The following is a 19,979-nucleotide window of genomic DNA, read 5'->3' on the forward strand; positions in this document are numbered from 1 at the left end:
TGATGGTGTAAATATTGTTGAATGACCTAACAGTAAAAATAAAGAATACATTGATAATTTCTTAAAAAAGGAAACTACAGTATTTTAGGTAATTTATAATCATATAAAACATCAAGGTAATTTCACATAAAAAACAGGGTTCGTACGGTCTCTTAAGAGTCCTTAGATTTTTTGGAATTGACTTTTGGTGCTTAATTTTGGCCAAAATCAACAGAAGGTCCTTAATTTTAATCATCTGAAATTTCTGTCCATTTTTACGACTGCCATTTTGAGTGTGAATTAGCATTTTGGAGGAATATTTTTGGCGATTCACTGACATATATGTTATCTTTTGAATGGGTTCATGAGTTATAAAAAAAAGGCAGATACATTTTACCACATATTTTGTAAAATGCCAGTAAACAATCAAAACTGAAGTTCTCTTAAGTTACACAAATGTATTCTAATACACAAACAAAAGAATTAATACATAAAATACAATGCAATCTTCAAAAATTTTATTTACATTTCACTGAAAAATAGGTTCCATGCTAAATGCTAAAATAATAAAGTTTAATAAATAATAATACACTGTGCATTTCTATTTCATAGTTGAAAGGCAAAAGTTTTAACAGTTTGTTTTTTAAATGTATATTAAAACTAGCATTGCCGATAACATTAAAAAAATATGTAATAAAGTCAACCCTTTTACTTTCTAAAAAGAATCTCCTCCCTTTTCCCCTTAACAACTTCCATTTGTGATAAATGTAATATAAAATTAACTATTTATTCCATTCTTTAAAAGCAGCAGCTCCTTTCTTTTCAACATCAGATCTTCCATTTGTTGTGATAACACTTCCATCTTTTTTTATAACCACTAGAGTTGGAATACCTTGTATGTTAAACTTCTTTTTCAGCTGCCTATAAAGAAGAAATATCAATTTTTCATATAAATTTATATTAATATCAGTTAAATATCTAAATCAGTGCACTAGTAACATAACTACGAAATTTGATACTACCAATACAAGTTAAAGCTTTCCCATATGCCAGAATTTTCATTGTTATACTTTCATTGCTACATGAAGTTCCTTTCATTACAATTGTTTTTTATTAGCCTTGCATAATTCACTAAAAAAACTTTTTTGGCAGTCGTAGGAGTAGATTTAAGGGTGACCCTTGGATTATCGCTAAGCAGTTGCTTCATTTAACCAGAGTAGTTGAACGCTATGAAAACTTTATTACAACGTAATTGGTTGCGTAAGATTAATTTGAAGTTTCTGTATGATTTGGAACGAAAAGGGAAAAAGCATTAATTGACTGGTGTGTAAATGAAGGTTTACTTAGTAGCCATTATAAGTGTCCTGTTTGTAGGAAGGAAATGCGTAAGGTCAAACATCAGAGGATACCGGCACTACGGAGGATATTTTTTACTCTTATTTTTGTGAATTTATGTGGAGACACCAGTATACAGATTCTAGTTCAGATAATTTTAACAAGTTTTTGGATGCTGTTAAAGAAATTTGTTTGACTGAACACATGGAAATTTGTAAATAAGGTACGTGCATATTTTCTTTGTGTATGCTAAGATGAATTTCCATTTTTATGTTATTTCATTGTTTGATTTAAAATATAGTTTATTGAGATTACATATTTTTTGTTGGTCAGTCCTTTGACTTTCGAAGTTAATATAAATTGATGTGTTTATGGACAAAGTCAAGAGAGTGTGCAATGCCTAGTTTGTGCAATTCTTTGACTTACTTTTTATTTGTGTAGTGGTGATTGATTTTTTGCACCAAAAAATCTCAGGTACACAAAGCCAAAATAACAAGTCAAAGAATTGCACAAATTCAGCGTCCATGTACTGCCAAAAAACGCCAAGGTGCACCCATAACTATATTTTTACCACTTTTTTTTATTGTACATATAAAAACTTCTTTTAACTGAAAATTATTTCCCACATTTGATAAACTCTTTTGCATTTATTCAGGCAAGTATATATAATTCATATACCTGTATTTTAAACTTCTAAATCAAAATGAAAATATTAGTTTAATACATTTCTTTATATACTGTTCTTTCTTAAAAATGGGTGTAGATGACAGTTTATACATACAACTCTCCCGTTCCAAGGATACTAGCTGTTTGATAAAAAAGATGGAATATATGAAACAAAAAATAATTATCAATTCAATTTTAATATATTTAATTAAATAAATAGTCAAATGTAGAATAAAAGCTTAACCTTCTCAATTAATCTCAGCATTTTGAAAAATTCTTTAAAATATACCATTCAATTTCATACAAGCAAAAAAAACTTTACTGGTTTTGAGTATGATCATAGATTCCTCTTTTTCAGGAACAGGAAATGTAAATAAATTTCCTTGTGGCTTGATAATAAGAAGGGAAAAATAATATTTTTTCTAGAAACCCTACGTTACGACAAAATATAATTTTGGTGGCGAAAGACTCAAGACACAGGGATGACAAGAACATCATCGGAACCTTATTGAATATCTTGTAAACACATAAAATCATTCAATTGTTGCAAAAATGCCAAACAATGCATTATCAATACTTCAAAGCTATTTTATAAATTTAATTATTGAAAAAATTTAAATTATTCAACTTTCAGATTCTACCAGCATTAGATATATTAAAAAGTAAAAGGCATTTTTGACCCAACAGAAGCTCAGAAGATAAAAAAGTTGCATATATTTTTAGCTTGGCGTTTGATTCTAGCAGTAATGTTTCTGCAACACTACAGCTTCTATTTTTGTTAGATACTATAGCGAATAGAAGTAGTTCCTGAGAAGTTTTGAAATTATTCCTAAGAAGCATCAAACCAGAGGCAAAGATTATCTCAATATTATTAGTATTGTAATAAAAAAGAATTATATTAATATAAAGAAATAAGTTCGTATGTGGATGGATATCTATCAATGACAGAATCTGAAAACGGATTTTATTTCTTATTGAAATAAAAATATAATTTAATGAATCCCTTATCATTTCACAGAATCAGTCACCAAGAAAATTCAGCAGCCAATCTCTACATTTCAAATAGACACTGTCATAAAAATTTTAAAAGAACTAAACCAGGAAAAACTAGTTATTACACAACTAGTTACATTGGGCTAAAATTATGCAGTACTACTTGAAAAAAATCATCGATCTCAAAAATAACAAGAATTCGGAGGTTATTTAAATAAAAAATAAATAAATAAGGAAGACTATGCTGAATTTGGAAGGTAAGTCTAAAATATACATAATTATACAAAATTGTACACAAAGGTTGCTCATATTTTTCATATCAACATAGTTTTGTGAATCATCTTATTGTAAAATGAAATACGCGAAAAACTTATATAAAAATCAAATTAATGTTTTCATCTTGATGATGCATTAAGAGTAGCATATAGCAGTTATAAACCTCATTTGCCACTAATAGTAAGAGGTTTGTCCAAATATCAAAAACTACAATAGAGTTAGTAATATTAATTTTAATAAAAAATATTTATACTTTTAAAGTATATTCTAAAGTTTAACTTTTAAACTAACATATGTAAACTACGCATTACCGGCTTTTATAAAATAATTTCATTTATTTTCCTTGATTGGAAAACTAAATAAAAAACCCTAAAATGAAACCTTTAAGTGTAATCGATACTGAACATCACTGCAATATTGAACATCACTGCAGATGTTCAATATTGATAACCTCTGCATCTTTATACAAGTATACTTTAAAAAACTTTTAATTTGATTACATACTAGAAAAGGAATTTCATTAGTACTTAACAAATATATACACTGATTATTAATACACTACAATAATTGAGAAGGTGTTTAAGAGGTTTAAAGTAATCCGCAATGAAAGGCTACACATAACTTTATATGGAAATGCAATATGAAAAATCAGATGTTACACAAGGATTTTCCCAAAGACATAATTGTACCTTAGTTCATATTTGGGAAACAAATGAAAAATAGCTAATGCAATGTTTACATGGGGAAACATCTGGTTTAATGAAGATGTTTCTGAAATTTTTTTTTACCAGCTAAATACTGGTAGGTTCCCTTTAATTTGATCTGTCCTTATATTTGTACTCTTATCTATCTATAAAATGAATATAAGATTAAAAATAAATATTGAAAAAATGAAATTAACTTGTTTTTCAGTCAGAAGTTTTGACATTCTCTATCGAGATAATTTACAATAGCACTGCAGAAAAAACGCAGATTTCATAAACACAATGAATGTGAAATTTTATACTTTTTCTTTCATTATAAATGCTGATATTAACATAAATCTTTGTTTATATAATTGGATCATCAGTTTGTCTCTGAATTTTTATAAATAAGCTAAGATTTTATATGAAATTTTAGAAGATAAACATTTAAAAGAAATTCAGTGTTATAGTTACACATTATGGAAAACAAGCTTCGAAATATATTTTTTGCAATTAACTAAATTATTTCCTTACAGGTTTACCACAGCTATATTATGAATTTAATGTTTAGCATATTACCCCAATAGTGAAGCCTATATGATTTGCCTTTTAATTGTATCAAAACATTACTGAAGAAATTTAGAATACAGCTAGTATAATTTTTATATTTAGAATAACACATATATAACATACATTACATATATCTTATACTTAAAATATATATTTATTTATTTAGAATAGCTAGATGGATTTTTGAATTTGAATATTATTACTTTGGGAAGAAAGAAATGAATTTTGTCTGAAATCTGATAAAAATGTATACATACTCGGCCACAGGAGAACCATGAGGTATAGCTAGCCAATCACCATGAGCTTCGTTCATGTAATCAAACAAGGCATCTTCAGATCGGTCTGATGATACAAATATGATTTCAAGAGGAAGGTCATTTTCCTTGATTTCTTCGTAAAAATCTGCTAATACCGGAGTGAACATTCTACACGGTGGACACCAGTGAGCAGAAAAATAAAATCCAATTATCTCTTTGCCTTGCAAAGCATCATCAGCTTGCACATTAGACCTGTTTTTCCTTACAAGGGTTTGTCCTGTTATGAATTCCATCTAAAACATGAAAAAATTAAAACTAATGAAACATATAATTTAAAAGCTATGCTTCTATACATACCATTTTTATAGATCTTTTTATAGATTTTTATAGATCTTTTTAAAGAAGGAACAGAAGAGTACCAACTTTTGTCCCAATGAAAATTTAACTGAAATCCAAGTGCTCAAGGACTTTCACAAGGAAGTAGATGTCTTATAGCCAGGAAACCACACCTTTTTAAGGAGTGCCTCTACAGTACTCAGGAAAAGGATTAAAAAAGCAAGTGCCTTAACTGTAACTGGTATAGGTTTTATAATCACAATAATATTCTTTTTCCCATAGTCTATAACTAAAGTTATTGAAGAAGTAATACTGATCTTGAAACATATTAAATATATGAAAACTATATGAGTGCAAGCAAAATAAGAGTATTTTATACAGCTAAGTTAATTATAGAACAAATATATTAAAATTTTAAATGATAAGACTGATTTTATTTCCAGTTTTGAATATTTAAAAAAATAAACTTTCAAATGCAACATTTTGACAAAATTCTGCATAAGTACTAATGTGTCGAAGTATACAAATAGAAGTGCAACTGTCACTTGAAAATAAATTTCAATTTCCTATTTTGACGTTTACTGCTAATATAAAATTAGTCTTTTGCGAAGGTAAAGTAACAAATCGCTGTTGCTTCAATTTTCTGCTGCGTCACATGTTTTCATATTGTTTGCATTTGCATAACCTATTATTTCTGAATTTCACAAAATCTATACCTTCTTTTCCAAATATTTATATGCTGAATATGCAGCATAAAATTAACTATGAACTGAAATTAGTGTTATTCAACTCAATTCTTTAAATCGCATTTTAGTTCAAATATAGCTAACTCGTACATTATAATGATCATTTAAACCAATAAAAAATATTCTATCAAATGCTAATTATGTAGAATGTTCGATAAAAAGGACTTAATGACATATTATTAAACTTAGGAGCCATAAATCACTTAGAGATTAAATTATTCTTGTAATTTATGTGATATTGGCAATTCATTTATATGCTTACAATTTAAATTATTTGTAACGATCATAAAAACAATTAAAATATACTGAGAAATTTCTCCTAAATTCTACTTAAAAGTGAGAATAAATAAAATAATACCTTATATAAGCAGACGTTTACCTTTTTTGCTAATATCATTCAGACTAAATTATTTTAGGCAATATCTTGAACACTAATTAGTTGCAATTTTTAAACTATCAGTGCAAAATACTAGCTAGCGTTTTCTTCATTACTTTTTGATTTGATGACACAGTGCACCAAGTTGCCAAAAAATATGGTAATCGAGGTATGTTCATAGCAGACAGGTGTTTGAGTGCATGTGGATTTGTCCTTTGAAACAACAGTAGTTTTTGTAATCAGCACTTTTTTTTTTACATTGAGTATAATTTTGTCATAATGAGGAGTTAGCCTTCATTATAACAAGCTGAGGAGTAGCCCTATTATTTTCATTATCTTGGAATATACACTGGATTTTCAACTTTCTTGGACAATCATGATTGTGACTGTCAGCATATGTTGAATAAGCATGTGCCCAATGTTCAAGCAATATAACTTGTTCACAGGCCATTTACAGCAATATAATTGAAACTATCCATCGTTTGTTAAATCTAAACTTCATTTTGCTTTTACTTTCCATTTGGGCTACTCTGCAATTCAACTACCCCCCTTTTTTCCCCCTTCCAGGTTCATTTTAGGTTTTATTAACTGCTGATCTAAAATGAGTATTTTGTTAAGTTCACACTAGTCCTTTACTTATCCATTAATTTATCAGCAACATATTTTATTATTCACTACATAGCTGTCTGTTAAATGTTGTCTTTTGCTTCTAATAAAGATTCATGCATTACACATCATCACTACACATAAATTAGGCACTTTGCATAACTACCTAGCAGTCATGACAATTTGCTCACTTCACATAGAGAAAAAAGAACTTCATATAAATATATATAGGTATTATTCTGTCATCGAGACCGGATTCGCCAAAAGCTGACAATCTGGTGAAACTTTCGAAGCATAAAACAATTGCCTAAGTATTTACGATGTGGCTAAGTTATAAAAAATCCAAGGGGAAAAAGTAACATAACACATATTCATAAAATTAGAGATTTTTAATGTAAACTAAACAACTTGGCAAAGAAGGCAGGAAAAAAAAAAAAAAAAAAAAGTTGACAGGAATCTGTCTGCCACATTTTTTCCAAATGGTCGTTGGGTTTAGATGCATAGGACTATTCCTTAGGATTTTAAATGTTGTGCACAGAACAGATAATTTTTTTTATTTGACCGAGACCATTGAAGAATCTTTCCACTATAATCTGCCAAAGGTACAAACATATTTCTGACAATTTATTATTTGCAACAGTATAAGGTTACAAATGAGAGGAATATGACCTGATTTACCTAGTCTAAAAATAAATTTTATGATCTTGTTTGCGTTGCCTCTAAGTAACAATATACGGCATAGCACCTTCATTTATTTGAAAATTAATGACTTAAGTTAATTTTATTTTCATAATAGCGCTTTTTGCTTCTTTTTATGGTGTTCTTTATTATCTTCTTTCAATAAAAATTTTGTTAATTTTCCTGCTTGTCTCTTACGCATCTTTATTTCTTATCATTTTATATTTATTTTTATGTACAAACAAAATCAGTTCGTTGCCCCCCCCAACTGCTTGCTGTCAATTCCAACATAGAGAACTCAATGGTGTTATAGCCTAACTTCTGCATGTGTACTTGTGACATTCTCAAAATATTGTGTATTTTTGCTTAACTTTGACACGTTACTGTGGTTCAATCTGAATAACAATTCCCAAAATTGTTTTTGTTTTATTATGGTCTCCTTTAACTATCAAATAAGCCATAAACGAAAACTGCCTTTGGAGTTGTTTAGATACAAGCGTTGAGAAACGTAGTCCTGTGTTTAAAAAAAAAAAAAAAAAAAATAGTAAGCAAATTAAGATTAATGTGGAGGCATGAAACTGTAGATACCATTTAAAATGTCTGTTAAATGTTGTCTTTTAAGACGCTGCTGCTGCCACATAAATTCAATTAAATAAGAATCTAATTGGTTATGGTCAGTGCCACATTGAAGTTTATTTTGTCATTTCACACTATCTCATCACACTAATAGTTTGCATATGACAACCAGTATTGGGGTTGATAAAATTATATTTGTGTTTAACACAGAAATGTTCAAACCCAACCTCTTTTTATTTATTAATGACTTTACTTTCCAACCGTCTGAGAGTATTACAGTTCCATCAATAATATTTTCTTCAGTAACTTTAAGCAAAGTTCTGGGAAAGTGGTTAGGTAGGTTAATCTTTCATAAGCGAGGTGAGTGCGAAACCGGCACGATTTTGATTTGGTTGTGGTTTCCGGCTATATGTTTTCTAGTGGCAACCACACAGCTTTATTTCGCCGATTGTAATGAGTAAGAGTTTAGTGTAGCAAGATTTTTTTCTTGAATTTAATTTTGAAATGTTGTGTTATTTTAAAATGTTTTAGTGTTTAACATTTGCAGGAGGTTAAGCTGTTGTTAGTGGAAGAATTTTACATTTCAGATGACATGTAGTTTATAATTTATGAATGCTTTCATTTTATTTAGTTGTTTTTCAGATCAGTAAATTATTTTTTAATTTTGTTTCTTGAATGTTTAAAGTGTTGAGCGAGAGTGTTTCAGTGTGTTGAATTCTATGAGGATAGTAACTTTTATATTTTAGTGAGCTTAAGATGCATCCATTGTTAGTGAATTTGGATATATTTGACAATTTTTTTTTATGAGTGAAAAGACATTTGGCATGTATTATTTTTGTAATTTTTAGTTTCGTGTTTGTGACTCGAATTTTTTGTAGTTTATTTTAAATTTATGTTTTAGTTTGTAGTAATTTATGCTTGTGTTGTATTTAGTGTCTTTTTCATTTGGCAATGTTAGACTTTACACTGCTGTTTCTTTTTTGCAACTGGCAATTGCAAAATGATGATGCAATTGGCGATGTGAAGCTTGAGATTGCAAATGAAAAGAGTTTGGCACCAACTTACCCCACTTATGGAAGATTAGCCATTAGGCACAACAAATAATAATAATAAAAAAAAAACCCTTGTTTTGTTTCTCAGCAAATCCTGCCACATGCCAACTAGGGCAGAACTAACATTTTTTCCGACATTAAAACAGACTTTCATCAACTTTGACAATATTACCAGTGCCGCTTATTTTAATTAACGGTCTTAACATTAATACAAAACTGTTCTAATCAAATCAGTGCAATGATTCATATAAAACTGATATTGAAAATATTCAACGGAAGTTAAATTTAAATACCATACACAAATTAAACTGCAACTAAGAAACTGATTCTCGATACTTCAAACCAATTTTGCGAACATAATCCTTTTTTTTGTCGGCATGTCACATCTTCACATTTTCAGTCCGGTGCTTTCTTCAAATTAAAGTAGAGCTTTATTTCATGTTTTTTTTTTTTTTTTTTTTTTTTATGCACTTTTTTCAGAATGCACATTTGTTGTTTCTGAAGAAATTGTATGGAAGATGTTTCATCATTAGATTAAGTCCCAAATTTTCATATCCATGGTAAATACAATAATAGTAAAAACACATGCGATCCTTACATTTTTACAATTTGTGTTCTTGTTGCTAATTTTGAAAATGCATTCTTTTACTTTTTTAAACATTGGTAAACATTGGTGATTGTAAACATTGGTGACTTCATATGAAACAATATCTTCAGCAAAACATTTGGCGACGACTTCAGTCCCAATACATTATATTTATAACAAAATATTTACTTTTTGTGAAATGTATTCATACCAGCCTTGGAACTACTCTTATATGCACCGTCAGGTTGCCAAATTTCTCGCTAAACACCATGCCGCCATATTACTACCTACATTTTTTGTCTACATTTCTAATTTTAAGCCTAAAATGTCTCCAAAAACGTGGTTTTCGCACATGCAAAACCATGTTCTGAAGACACAATTTAAGCTAAAAATCCGAAACAAAAGCAAAAAATTTAGATAGCAAAAACATAAAGTTTCTAACCAAAAATATTTGACAAGAATCCATGTACACATAATATGCTTTAACTTAAAAATTTCGCCAGTCACACAACATCTCTGAACAAAAGTGCCATGATTTTGCTATATCACATGTCCTTCTGAGATTCAAAATTTCAATAGTAACGATAAAACTTCCTCCAAAGTTAACTTACTACACGAAAACCACAATCCAAATCTTAAACTCCGCTGAGAGCCACATACTTTAGCAGCAACCATTTGACTGCAAATCCACACAAGAATTATCAGAAATGCCCTTCTTTGTTCGAGTTCTCATAGCACCTCTGCATTTTGGACTCCGTTTAAAAGTCCCCCATAAATTCCAAAAATACACTTCAATCCTCATAAACACACCCGTGAACAAAAGACTCGTTAACAACTCCAACATCTCTTCCCACTACGTCTATTATTGCAACATAGGCTATTTCAAAACACGAACCAATGAGCAATTAAACCGCTCCAGCAAGATTTTTCAACGTCAACAGGGTTGCCATACAACATGTAATTGCACCCAAAAACCAGCGCAGAACACATATCGCCACATTTGGCGATACTAGGGCGTATATAAGAGCAGAGCCTCAGCCTTTTATAAGAGGCTTACTTCTGCAAAGAACTTGATAAATGTTAACACTGTCAACACCGGCAATACGATTTCAAACCTAGTAACCCAATCAGATTAATCACTTCAGAGATAGCAATCATTCCTCTTATGTTGTTTTTGTTGAAGTGTCACACTCATTGTTTGCCTTTGCACATATAACTTATTCTCTGATTTTCAACCTATCTTTTATGAATTTTTTAACTATAAATAAACTGAAATATTTTCATGTAATTTCTCGGGAATTTGTCAGAGACAGATGCTTGTTTACAGTAGTATGTCTGGAAGAATTATTGCCTTCAACTCATTCATAAAATTTACTTTAAAGTTTATGCTGAAAGTAAAACTAACTTCATTTTCCGTATGAAGTGGTCTTTATGAAGCAAATCTAGTGCTCATTTACTCAAATGCTTATTTCAGAGATAAATTAAATATAATGGCAAGATTCATTTACAGAAATTTTAAACAAAATTATAGATTCTCCATCAATTTACTCAATGGTGTAAGTTTTTGAAAAAAAGCGGGGGGACCTTTTTCAGGGCCATAGAAAGTCCAAAATCCAGACTCATCGTGACTTGGGTGATTCCGGATTTAGGATTTTTCCAGATAATAGATCATCAGTTTAAATCTAGTAAGATGGCATGTAGAAATTTTAAAATTTAAAACATGAAATAATGAAGTATTTATGGGTTTTTCTTCCTCAAAGGATCCATTGACAACGGTGCGTATTTACTCGCCAACGGCTAATCGACCATGATTTTAGCAGTGTATAATTAAGTTGCATGATATTTAAAAGATATAAATTAAAGAAACATATTAAACGTATATATATTAAAGTTAGCAGGAAAAGACATAATATTAATCGGTTAAGGAAGATAAAGCATACACTGAAGTGACAAAAGTCATGGGATACCTCCTAATATTTTGTCGGTCCTTTTGCCCGGCGAAGTGCAGCAACTCGACGTGGCATGGACTCAACAAGTCGTTGGAAGTCCCCTGCAGGAATATTGAGCCATGCTGCCTCTATAGACGTCCATAATTGTGAAAGTGTTGACGATGCAGGGTTTTGGGCACGAACTGACCTTTTGATGATGTCCCATAAATGTTCGATGGGATTCAAGTCGGGTGATCTAGGTGGCCAGATCATTCGCTGGAATTGTCCAGAATGTTCTAACCAATCACGAACAATTGTGGCCCGGTGACATGGCGCATTGTCATCCATAAAAAATCCCATCATTGTTTGAGTACGTGAAGTCCATGAATGGCTGTAAGCGATCTCCAAGTAGCTGAAGGTATTCATTTCCAGTCAATGATCGGTTCAGTTGAACCAGAGGACCCAGTCCATGCCATGCAAAAACAGATCAGATCATTATAGAACCACCACCAGCTTGAAAAGTGCCTTGTTGACAACTTGGGTCCATGGCTTCGTGGGGTCTGCGCCACACTCGAACCCTACCATCAGCTCTTACCAACTGAAATCATGACTCATCTGACCAAGCCATGGTTTTCCATTCGTTTAGGGACCAACCGATATGCTCATGAGCCCACGAGAGTCACTGCAGGCAATGTCATGCTGTCAGTAAAGGCACTCGAGTCGGTCTTCTTTCGCCGCACTGTCCTATCGGACACATCCCTCGTACGTCCCACATTGATTTCTGCGGTTATTTGATGCAGTGTTGCTTGTCTGTGAACACTAACAACTATGCAAACGTTGCTGGTCTAGGTCGTTAAGTGCAGGTGGTCGGCCACTGCGCTGTCCATGGTGGGATGTTATGCCTGAAATTAGATACTCTCGGCACATTCTTGACACTGTGGATCTCGGAATGTTGAATTCCCTAACGATAACCGAAATGGAATGACCCATGCGTTTAGCTCCAACTATCATTCCGTGTTCAAAGTCTGTTAATTCTCGTCGTGCGGCCATAATCACGTCAAAACCTCTTCACATGAATAACTTGAACACAAATGAAAGCTCTGCCAAAGCACTTCGCATTTATACATTTTCTAAGCGATACTACTGCCATCTGTACATTTGCATATTGCTATCCCATGACTTTTGTCACTTCAGTGTATAAATTAAAGTGTATATAGTAATACTTAGGAATAGGACACTTGATATCTCTTTTATTAAATTTGTCCTTTTTCCCCCCCAAAAAAAGAATGTGCTGGATACCTGTTAGGCTACAGGAAAAGAAACCTTGTCTGTTATCAATGTACAGAAAAATTCAGTTTGATGCTAATACAATCAAAAATATCGGCTCAGATCAATAATAACTTACAATAAGCAATTACAACATTGGAAATAAGGTCTGTGCTTCAATCTCTGTTGAACTTATTATTCTCTTATATAAACAAAGCTAAGAAGTGAAAACATAATTGCTTCTTCACTTTTCTCTGTTAAATTTAAAGTTTTGTAAATGTATATATAACAAATATTTACAATAACACATTAAAAATAAATAAAATAATTGTCACCATAAAATAATGAAACAAGCATGAATGTCATAATTAGTTCAAATGATTTGTATTGACACACATTTCTCTTTGGAAAGAAGAAAGTCTATCTCTGAAAAGATGTTTGGAAACTCATAAGAAATGATTTTCTGCAAATTTATCTTAAAATGGACATAATTCAATGCTGCATACATTAGTGCAATTTAGAATATCCAAAGTGAGAATGGTATAACCAATGCTGTTGACAAATTAATATGTGTCAACACAGCACATTTTAAATTAATATATACCCTAGGATAATTCCAATTCCAGGATATCATTGAAATTATTTCTCCTTATAACAGATGTGGGGGGAAAAACGAGCAGTTTTCCAGTATTCTAGACTTTTCATCAGGCCTGATGAAATTAAACATGACAACATCATTTTCTTCTGAATGATGCAGCCATACGTATGACGGCAGATGAAACACTTCTCAAAATGTTGTATCTGAAATGAGTCGGAATTCATGAATTGTTGCCAGACATTGACAAACCTATTTGTATTCTCTAAGAAAGATCATTTTAAATCTCTGTTATAGTGAGAGTCATTAAAGAGACTGCAGCTGATATATTAGTTTTGACAAAAGTGGGTAATATGGTCTAGTGAGAGTCTTATTATGCCGAGCAGTACAATCAAAAGTCGTTAATTCGGACACCCATAATCCGGAATGATCTATAATCCTGACCTCAAAGCTATAAACTTTCTGCGCAAGCGTCGCGTTGACGCATGCGCATAGGCATTTACACATCCGCATGTGCATAATACGTTTACGCATGCGCGTTTAATGTATAACGGACGGTATAAGCTAAGCTAAAATTATCTAATTCAGTTAATGTTACAGATTTAGTTGTTCCTTAATCTTCGAATTGGATCCGGCTTATTATTTTTTGCAGACTGTTGAGCAATTTTATAAAAGTAAGCTTGAACTTTCGATTATGTCAAATAGAATTTCCGATATATATTTACTAATATGTAAAGCAGAGATGTCAAACTCATAGGTACACTTGAACCAAACAAACAAGGTTTAACTTTAGGCGTGATGGAAAAAAAAAAAAAAAAATCAATATTCATAGAAGCGTAGATTAATTTCAAATAATACAATAATAAACATGTATATACACTGGTGTGCAAAAATTAAGGACGAAGTCGAAAAATTAGCATATCAGCTGAACGAAGAGGCAGAGCAGACAGAAAGACCAATCAGGAGATTAAGTAAGGTGATGTAGGGTAGCACATGCGCAGATATGCAGGTAGACGTAATGGGAGAGTGTCTGAGTAGTATAAAGCATGTTGTCGGTGTAAGATCAGTATTTCTGGCAAAGAGATTGCACGCTGTATATCAGTTAAAATCACACCGAGTTGCTGCCTCAGCGAGAAATGGCGAATAATCAATCTGTTAGATGACATCTGGATGCTTTTACCCGAGGTCGAATCATTGGGAAGTTGGAGGAAGGCCGCAGTGTGACTGCAGAGTTTGGAATTGCTCACAGCATCGTTTCACGACTTTGGAGACAATTTCAAACTACAGGAACAGCTATCCGGGGGTTTAGTAGTGGTCGTCCATGAGGAACCACACCCGCAGATGACCGGTATATTGCCTTACAGGCCAGAAGAAACAGGCGGCAGACAGCGGGAGAAATCGCTAGACACACGACACAGGCGACTGGACGACCGATATCGCGTTTTACTGTGGCCAGAAGACTGCAGGGTGGTGGTCTGTTTGCACGACGCCCTGTACGGTGTGTACCTCTAACGCCTGCTCATCGGAGAAGACGTTCTCTGTGGTGCCGGGAACACAGGAATTGGAGAGACAATGAATGGGGACGAGTACTATTTACAGATGAGAGCAGATTCAGTCTGAGTAGCGATTCTCATCGCATACTCATCTGGAGAGAGCGGGGAAGCTGCAATCATCCCTCGAACATCATTGAAAAGGACAGGTATGGAGGTGGTGGTGTTCTCGCTTGGGGAGGCATCATGCTTGGTAGTCGTACAGACCTTCACATCTTCGACGCAGGTTCAGTCAAAGGACCCGTTATTGTAACGAGATTCTTCTTCCATATGTGCGTGTTTTTAGAGGCGCTATGGGTCCGCAGTTCCTTTTCACAGACGACAATGCACCATGTCATCGCACAGTAGCTGCCGAACAGCTCTTAGAGAGTGAGGATATTGAACGTATGGATTGGCTGGCACGATCTCCGGATCTCAATCCCATCGAGCATGTATGGGATTTTCTAGGCTTGGCAACTCGTACCTTACCACCAGTAACGATTCCGGAGCTTCAATGGGCGCTGCAAGACGAATGGGCAGCAATGCCTCAACAACTCATTGACACCCTCATTCTCAGCATGGGCAGATGCTGTGAAACCTGCCTAGCAGTCAGGGGAGATCATATCCCCTATTAAAGACCGGATGTTTCTTGCTGGACACCCATCACAGGGATGTTTCGGCCTTCAGTCGCATTGCACTTCATGCTACTTTTTCAATAAAGCTTCTTTTTATCCCTCTGATTTCTCTTTTAGTAAGTGTTACTTACATTACTCATGTCCTTACGTATTGGGGATCTTGCGGTATTAAATACGTTGATTTGGAATGCTTTTGTACAAAGTTATATTGGAAAAACCTTCTCATCCTTAACTTTTGCACACCAGTGTATATTTATATAGAAAAGAACAAGAAAAATTTAATGTTTACGTCCTGATACTTGACATCTCTTCTCTGCTATTATCTTTCCTATTTCGGGAGAAATTTTGTTTGCAGTGATAACTTTCAACGCTGACCCAAGGTGAGCATCATTAATACGGTTTCTAATAGGAGACTTATAACCTTTCATGACTGAAAATAACTGCTCGCACCGATAAGTGCTACCAAACTTGGAAGTAATTTCATATGCGAATTTTCGAGTATTTTCAAACCTGGCTGGTAAATATTTGTAAAATACAGGCATACCCACTTCAATGAATTTTGCTTTCAAATTTGAGTTGCATTGAATCTCAATCACCTCCATTTGCATATGGCTGGATACTGAGTCAATACTTATTCAGAAAATCGAAGAAAACAAAAAAAATTGTCTTCGAGGGAACTAAAATCATTAAACCTCGTTTCAAATTCAGTTGTTAAATTTGCAATTTTTTCTGCGTATTTTTGATACGAACAAGTATCATCTAAACTTGATTTGTTCATGATGCACATCGGGAAGTTAGTCAAATCTTCATTTTTAAGTTGTTTTTCCCAAAGAACTAGTTGACATTTGAATACTTTAATTATGTCAAACATGTTCGTAATGATATAATTTTTTCCTTGTAACGATAAATTTAAATCGGTTAAGTGTTTGGTTATATCAACCAAGAAAGATAAATCTTGCATCCATATTGGATCATAAAACAAACTTACGTCTTGATTTTTCGTTTTTAAAAACTGACATATTTCTTCTTTCAAATCCCAGAATTGTTTGAGAATCTTGGAGCAAGATAACCAACGTACCTCGGTATAGTAGGACAAACCCGAATATTCACTATCTAACTCACTTCAGAAAGCAGTGAATTGACGCTGATTTAAACCTCGAGATCTTATAAAATTTATAACTTTTTTTATATATGACAAAACATTCTCCATATTTATCACTTTCGTGCATAGAACTTCCTGATGTATAATACAATGCATATGATGAATGTTTGAACCGTGAATTTCACTAAGTTTTTTACTTAGTAATGCTACGAAGCCCTTGTTTTTCCCGGTCATTGATGGAGCACCAACTGTAGCTACAGAATTTAATTTTGCCAAAGGTAGATTGTATTTCTGCAGAAGTCCAAAAACACAAGTAAATATATCTTCTCCTGTGGTAGTACCAGGCATCGGTATTAGTTCCAGAAATTCCTCAAAAATGTTAAAATTCTTGTCACAAGAACGAAGAAACACTGCTAATTGAGCTTTGCCACTAATGTCCGTGCTCTCGTCACAGGCAATGGAGAAACTTTCGAAACTAGATGATTTTGCTTTGATCTGATCACTTAAATTCGCGTCTAAATCAGTAACTCTTTCCGCAACTGTATTTCGAGGCAATGAAATTGATTGAAAAGCATGAAATTGATTGATTGGGAAGGAAACGACGCGGCGCGCAATGAATTCGAAGTTGATCTGTCAGCACTTTCCTTATCTTCAGGGCAGATGTTTTTATTTTATTTGGCTTATAATTCCTTACTAAATGTAGTATTTCATCTCGATGTACTTCATCTTTGATATGATTTAAATCAAGTTCCTCGTCATTATAATTCGCTTCTGATAGTGAAGAAAGTGACTCAGAGGTTATTGAAAACGAAAAAATTTCGATTGACAAATTAGTCGGTATTTTCGACTCGGCAATTATAAGACTTGAACAGTGGAACTTTGTAACTAAACAAGAAATTATGTCTGTTTAATAGAATTAAAGAGAAAGTATTATCGCATAAAACAAGCAACTTAAACAACTTACATTGAAAGAAATGTTGGAACTACTCTGATATGCGCCCTCAATTCGCCAAATATTTTTGCCGAAAAACTCCATGCTGCCATATTACTATCTAAATTTTTTGTCTACATTTCGAACTTTAAGCCTAAAATGTCTCCAAAAATGCGGTTTTCGCACATGCAAAAACTACGTTTTGAACACACGTTTTAAGCTAAAAATCCGAAACAAAAACAAAAAATTTAGATAGCAAAAACGTAAAGTTTCTAACCAAAAATATTTCACAAGAATCCATGTACACAGCGACATGTTTTAACTTAAAAAAACATCTACAAATGGCACACTGTAGGCAACGAACGAATCTACGAATTACGCACACCTCGCTTTAATAAATTAACATAACAATAAATTTCAAAGAATACCATGTAGACAGCGTTCTGTTTCAACTTTAAAAAACATCTACGAATTGCACAATCTACACTAAAAACAAATCAAGAAAATAAACTAAAATAAATTTCAGACAATTCAAAAAACAAAAATAAAAACGCAAATTCATACAAAAAACAATGAATATAACATTCTACAAAATAAAAATAATAAAATAAAATGCGCTTATCATAATGAAAGCAGAAATATCTGCCCCCCCTATCTTCTCAGATACAGAGCATACAAAGTCCAAAATACATTCGTTAATAAAATTTTGCCAGTCACACAACGTCTGTGAAGAAAACTTCCATGATTTTACTATATCGCATGCCTTCCTACGATTCAAAATTTCGAAAGTAACAATAAAAACTTCCTCCAACGTTAACTTGCTACACGAAAACCAAGATCCAAACCTTAAACTCCGCTGACACCCACATACTTTATTAGCAACAATTTTACTGCAAACCCACACAAGTCTATCAGAAACACCATTTTTCGTCCGAGTTCCCATATCAGCTCCGCATTTCGGACACGTCAAACTCCGTTTTAAAAGTCCCAACTCCCACAGAAATTCCAAAAATACACTACGATCCACATAAATACACCCGTGAACAAAAGACTCGTTAACAACTCCAACATCGTACCTTTTCATACTGAATTTACTCTGCACACAATCTAAAATACGCGGCTGAAACCTTCCCACCACGTCTTTCATCGCAACATAGGCCATTTCAAAAACACACGCGACATGAACCAACTAGCAATTATTAAACTACTCCACCAAAAGATTTTTCAACGTCGACGTGGTTGCCATACAGCACACAATCGTGCCAAAAACCAGCGCAAAACACATATCGCCACATTTGGTGAAATTAGGGCATTTATCAGAGTTGTACCGAAATGTTTAATAAAGTAAACATATAAATATTAAGCTTTTTCTTTTTGTAAATTTTGATACCCTTTAGATCATAATTGTTCTTTATTTCATAAATTACGATTTCATATTTTTGATTTTATAATTTCTGCATGCCATCTTACCAGATTTAAACTGATGATCTATAATCCGGAATCGCTGAAGTCCTGACGGGTCCGGATTAACGACTTTTGACTGTAATAACTTTAGGGGGCAACACAGTGTGATGGCCCAAGATATTGAATACTGGAGATTCAAACTACCAGTATTCAGCAATTGTATTGCTCGACTACTTGTGAACTTGAACAAAAGTATGAATATCTTGTTAGTGAAACCCACAACTTCAGAAAATCAGGAAAATATAAAGTTTTCAAGATTAAAACATGGTTGATTTTGTTATGAAACCTACGATTCTCACATGTTTAAATATACTCCTGCCACACAGATAGAAGCTGAATGATCATTGTCCTGCTTACAACAGATATAAGATATACTATATGGATGTAGAATCTGAAGGAAAGGTTAGATTATTCAATATGGCAAAGCATACTGGCTATCGACCTGCAGAAAGATGCCTTTATGAACAACTTTCTAAGGGGAACTGGCTTGTATTTTCATTACATATGAGGAAAACCACAAAAATTCAACCATACAGCCAGCCCTTTAACCATGATATGAACCCAGATCAAACTACCAGTATTCAATGGTCTTAACCACTTGTACGAAAAATCTAAAGAAAATGCATGCAATATCATGTAATCAGAAATTAATCACGAAATATCATGTAATCAAAATTAATCATGCAATACTATGTAATCAGAAATTAATTATGTATTGCATAGCAGGATTACTTTTTCAAGTGTCAAGGTAGAGAATATTTTTTTTTTTTTTTTCTTTTTGTTTTATATAGGTACTTGGCCATGGTATTATTTA

At 32.8% G+C, this 19,979-nt stretch overlaps 1 protein-coding gene across 4 annotated transcripts in view; it reads right to left on the minus strand.

Annotated features, from left to right (window-relative positions):
• Nucleotides 1–475: 475 nt before the first annotated feature.
• Nucleotides 476–19,979, minus strand: part of LOC118201711 (nucleoredoxin-like protein 2) — a 30,070-nt gene continuing 10,566 nt past the window's right edge. For 2 of the 4 annotated variants that reach the window (XM_085820788.1, XM_085820789.1), the window contains exons 2-3: nucleotides 4,760–5,052; nucleotides 476–900 (exon numbers count right to left, since the gene is read on the minus strand). In XM_085820788.1, the coding sequence (XP_085676914.1) occupies nucleotides 762–900; nucleotides 4,760–5,052 (432 nt within the window). In that variant the 3' untranslated portion in view covers nucleotides 476–761. Of the gene's footprint in view, nucleotides 901–4,759; nucleotides 5,053–5,182; nucleotides 5,314–18,777; nucleotides 18,800–19,979 lie in introns of those variants that run through there. The other 2 variants (XM_085820790.1, XM_035373858.2) reach the window with 2 other exon arrangements.

The sequence above is a fragment of the Stegodyphus dumicola genome, chromosome 7, assembly GCF_044657685.1.
Source record: "Stegodyphus dumicola isolate Sdum_Otavi_A_Nest chromosome 7, ASM4465768v1".
Lineage (NCBI taxonomy): Eukaryota > Metazoa > Arthropoda > Arachnida > Araneae > Eresidae > Stegodyphus > Stegodyphus dumicola.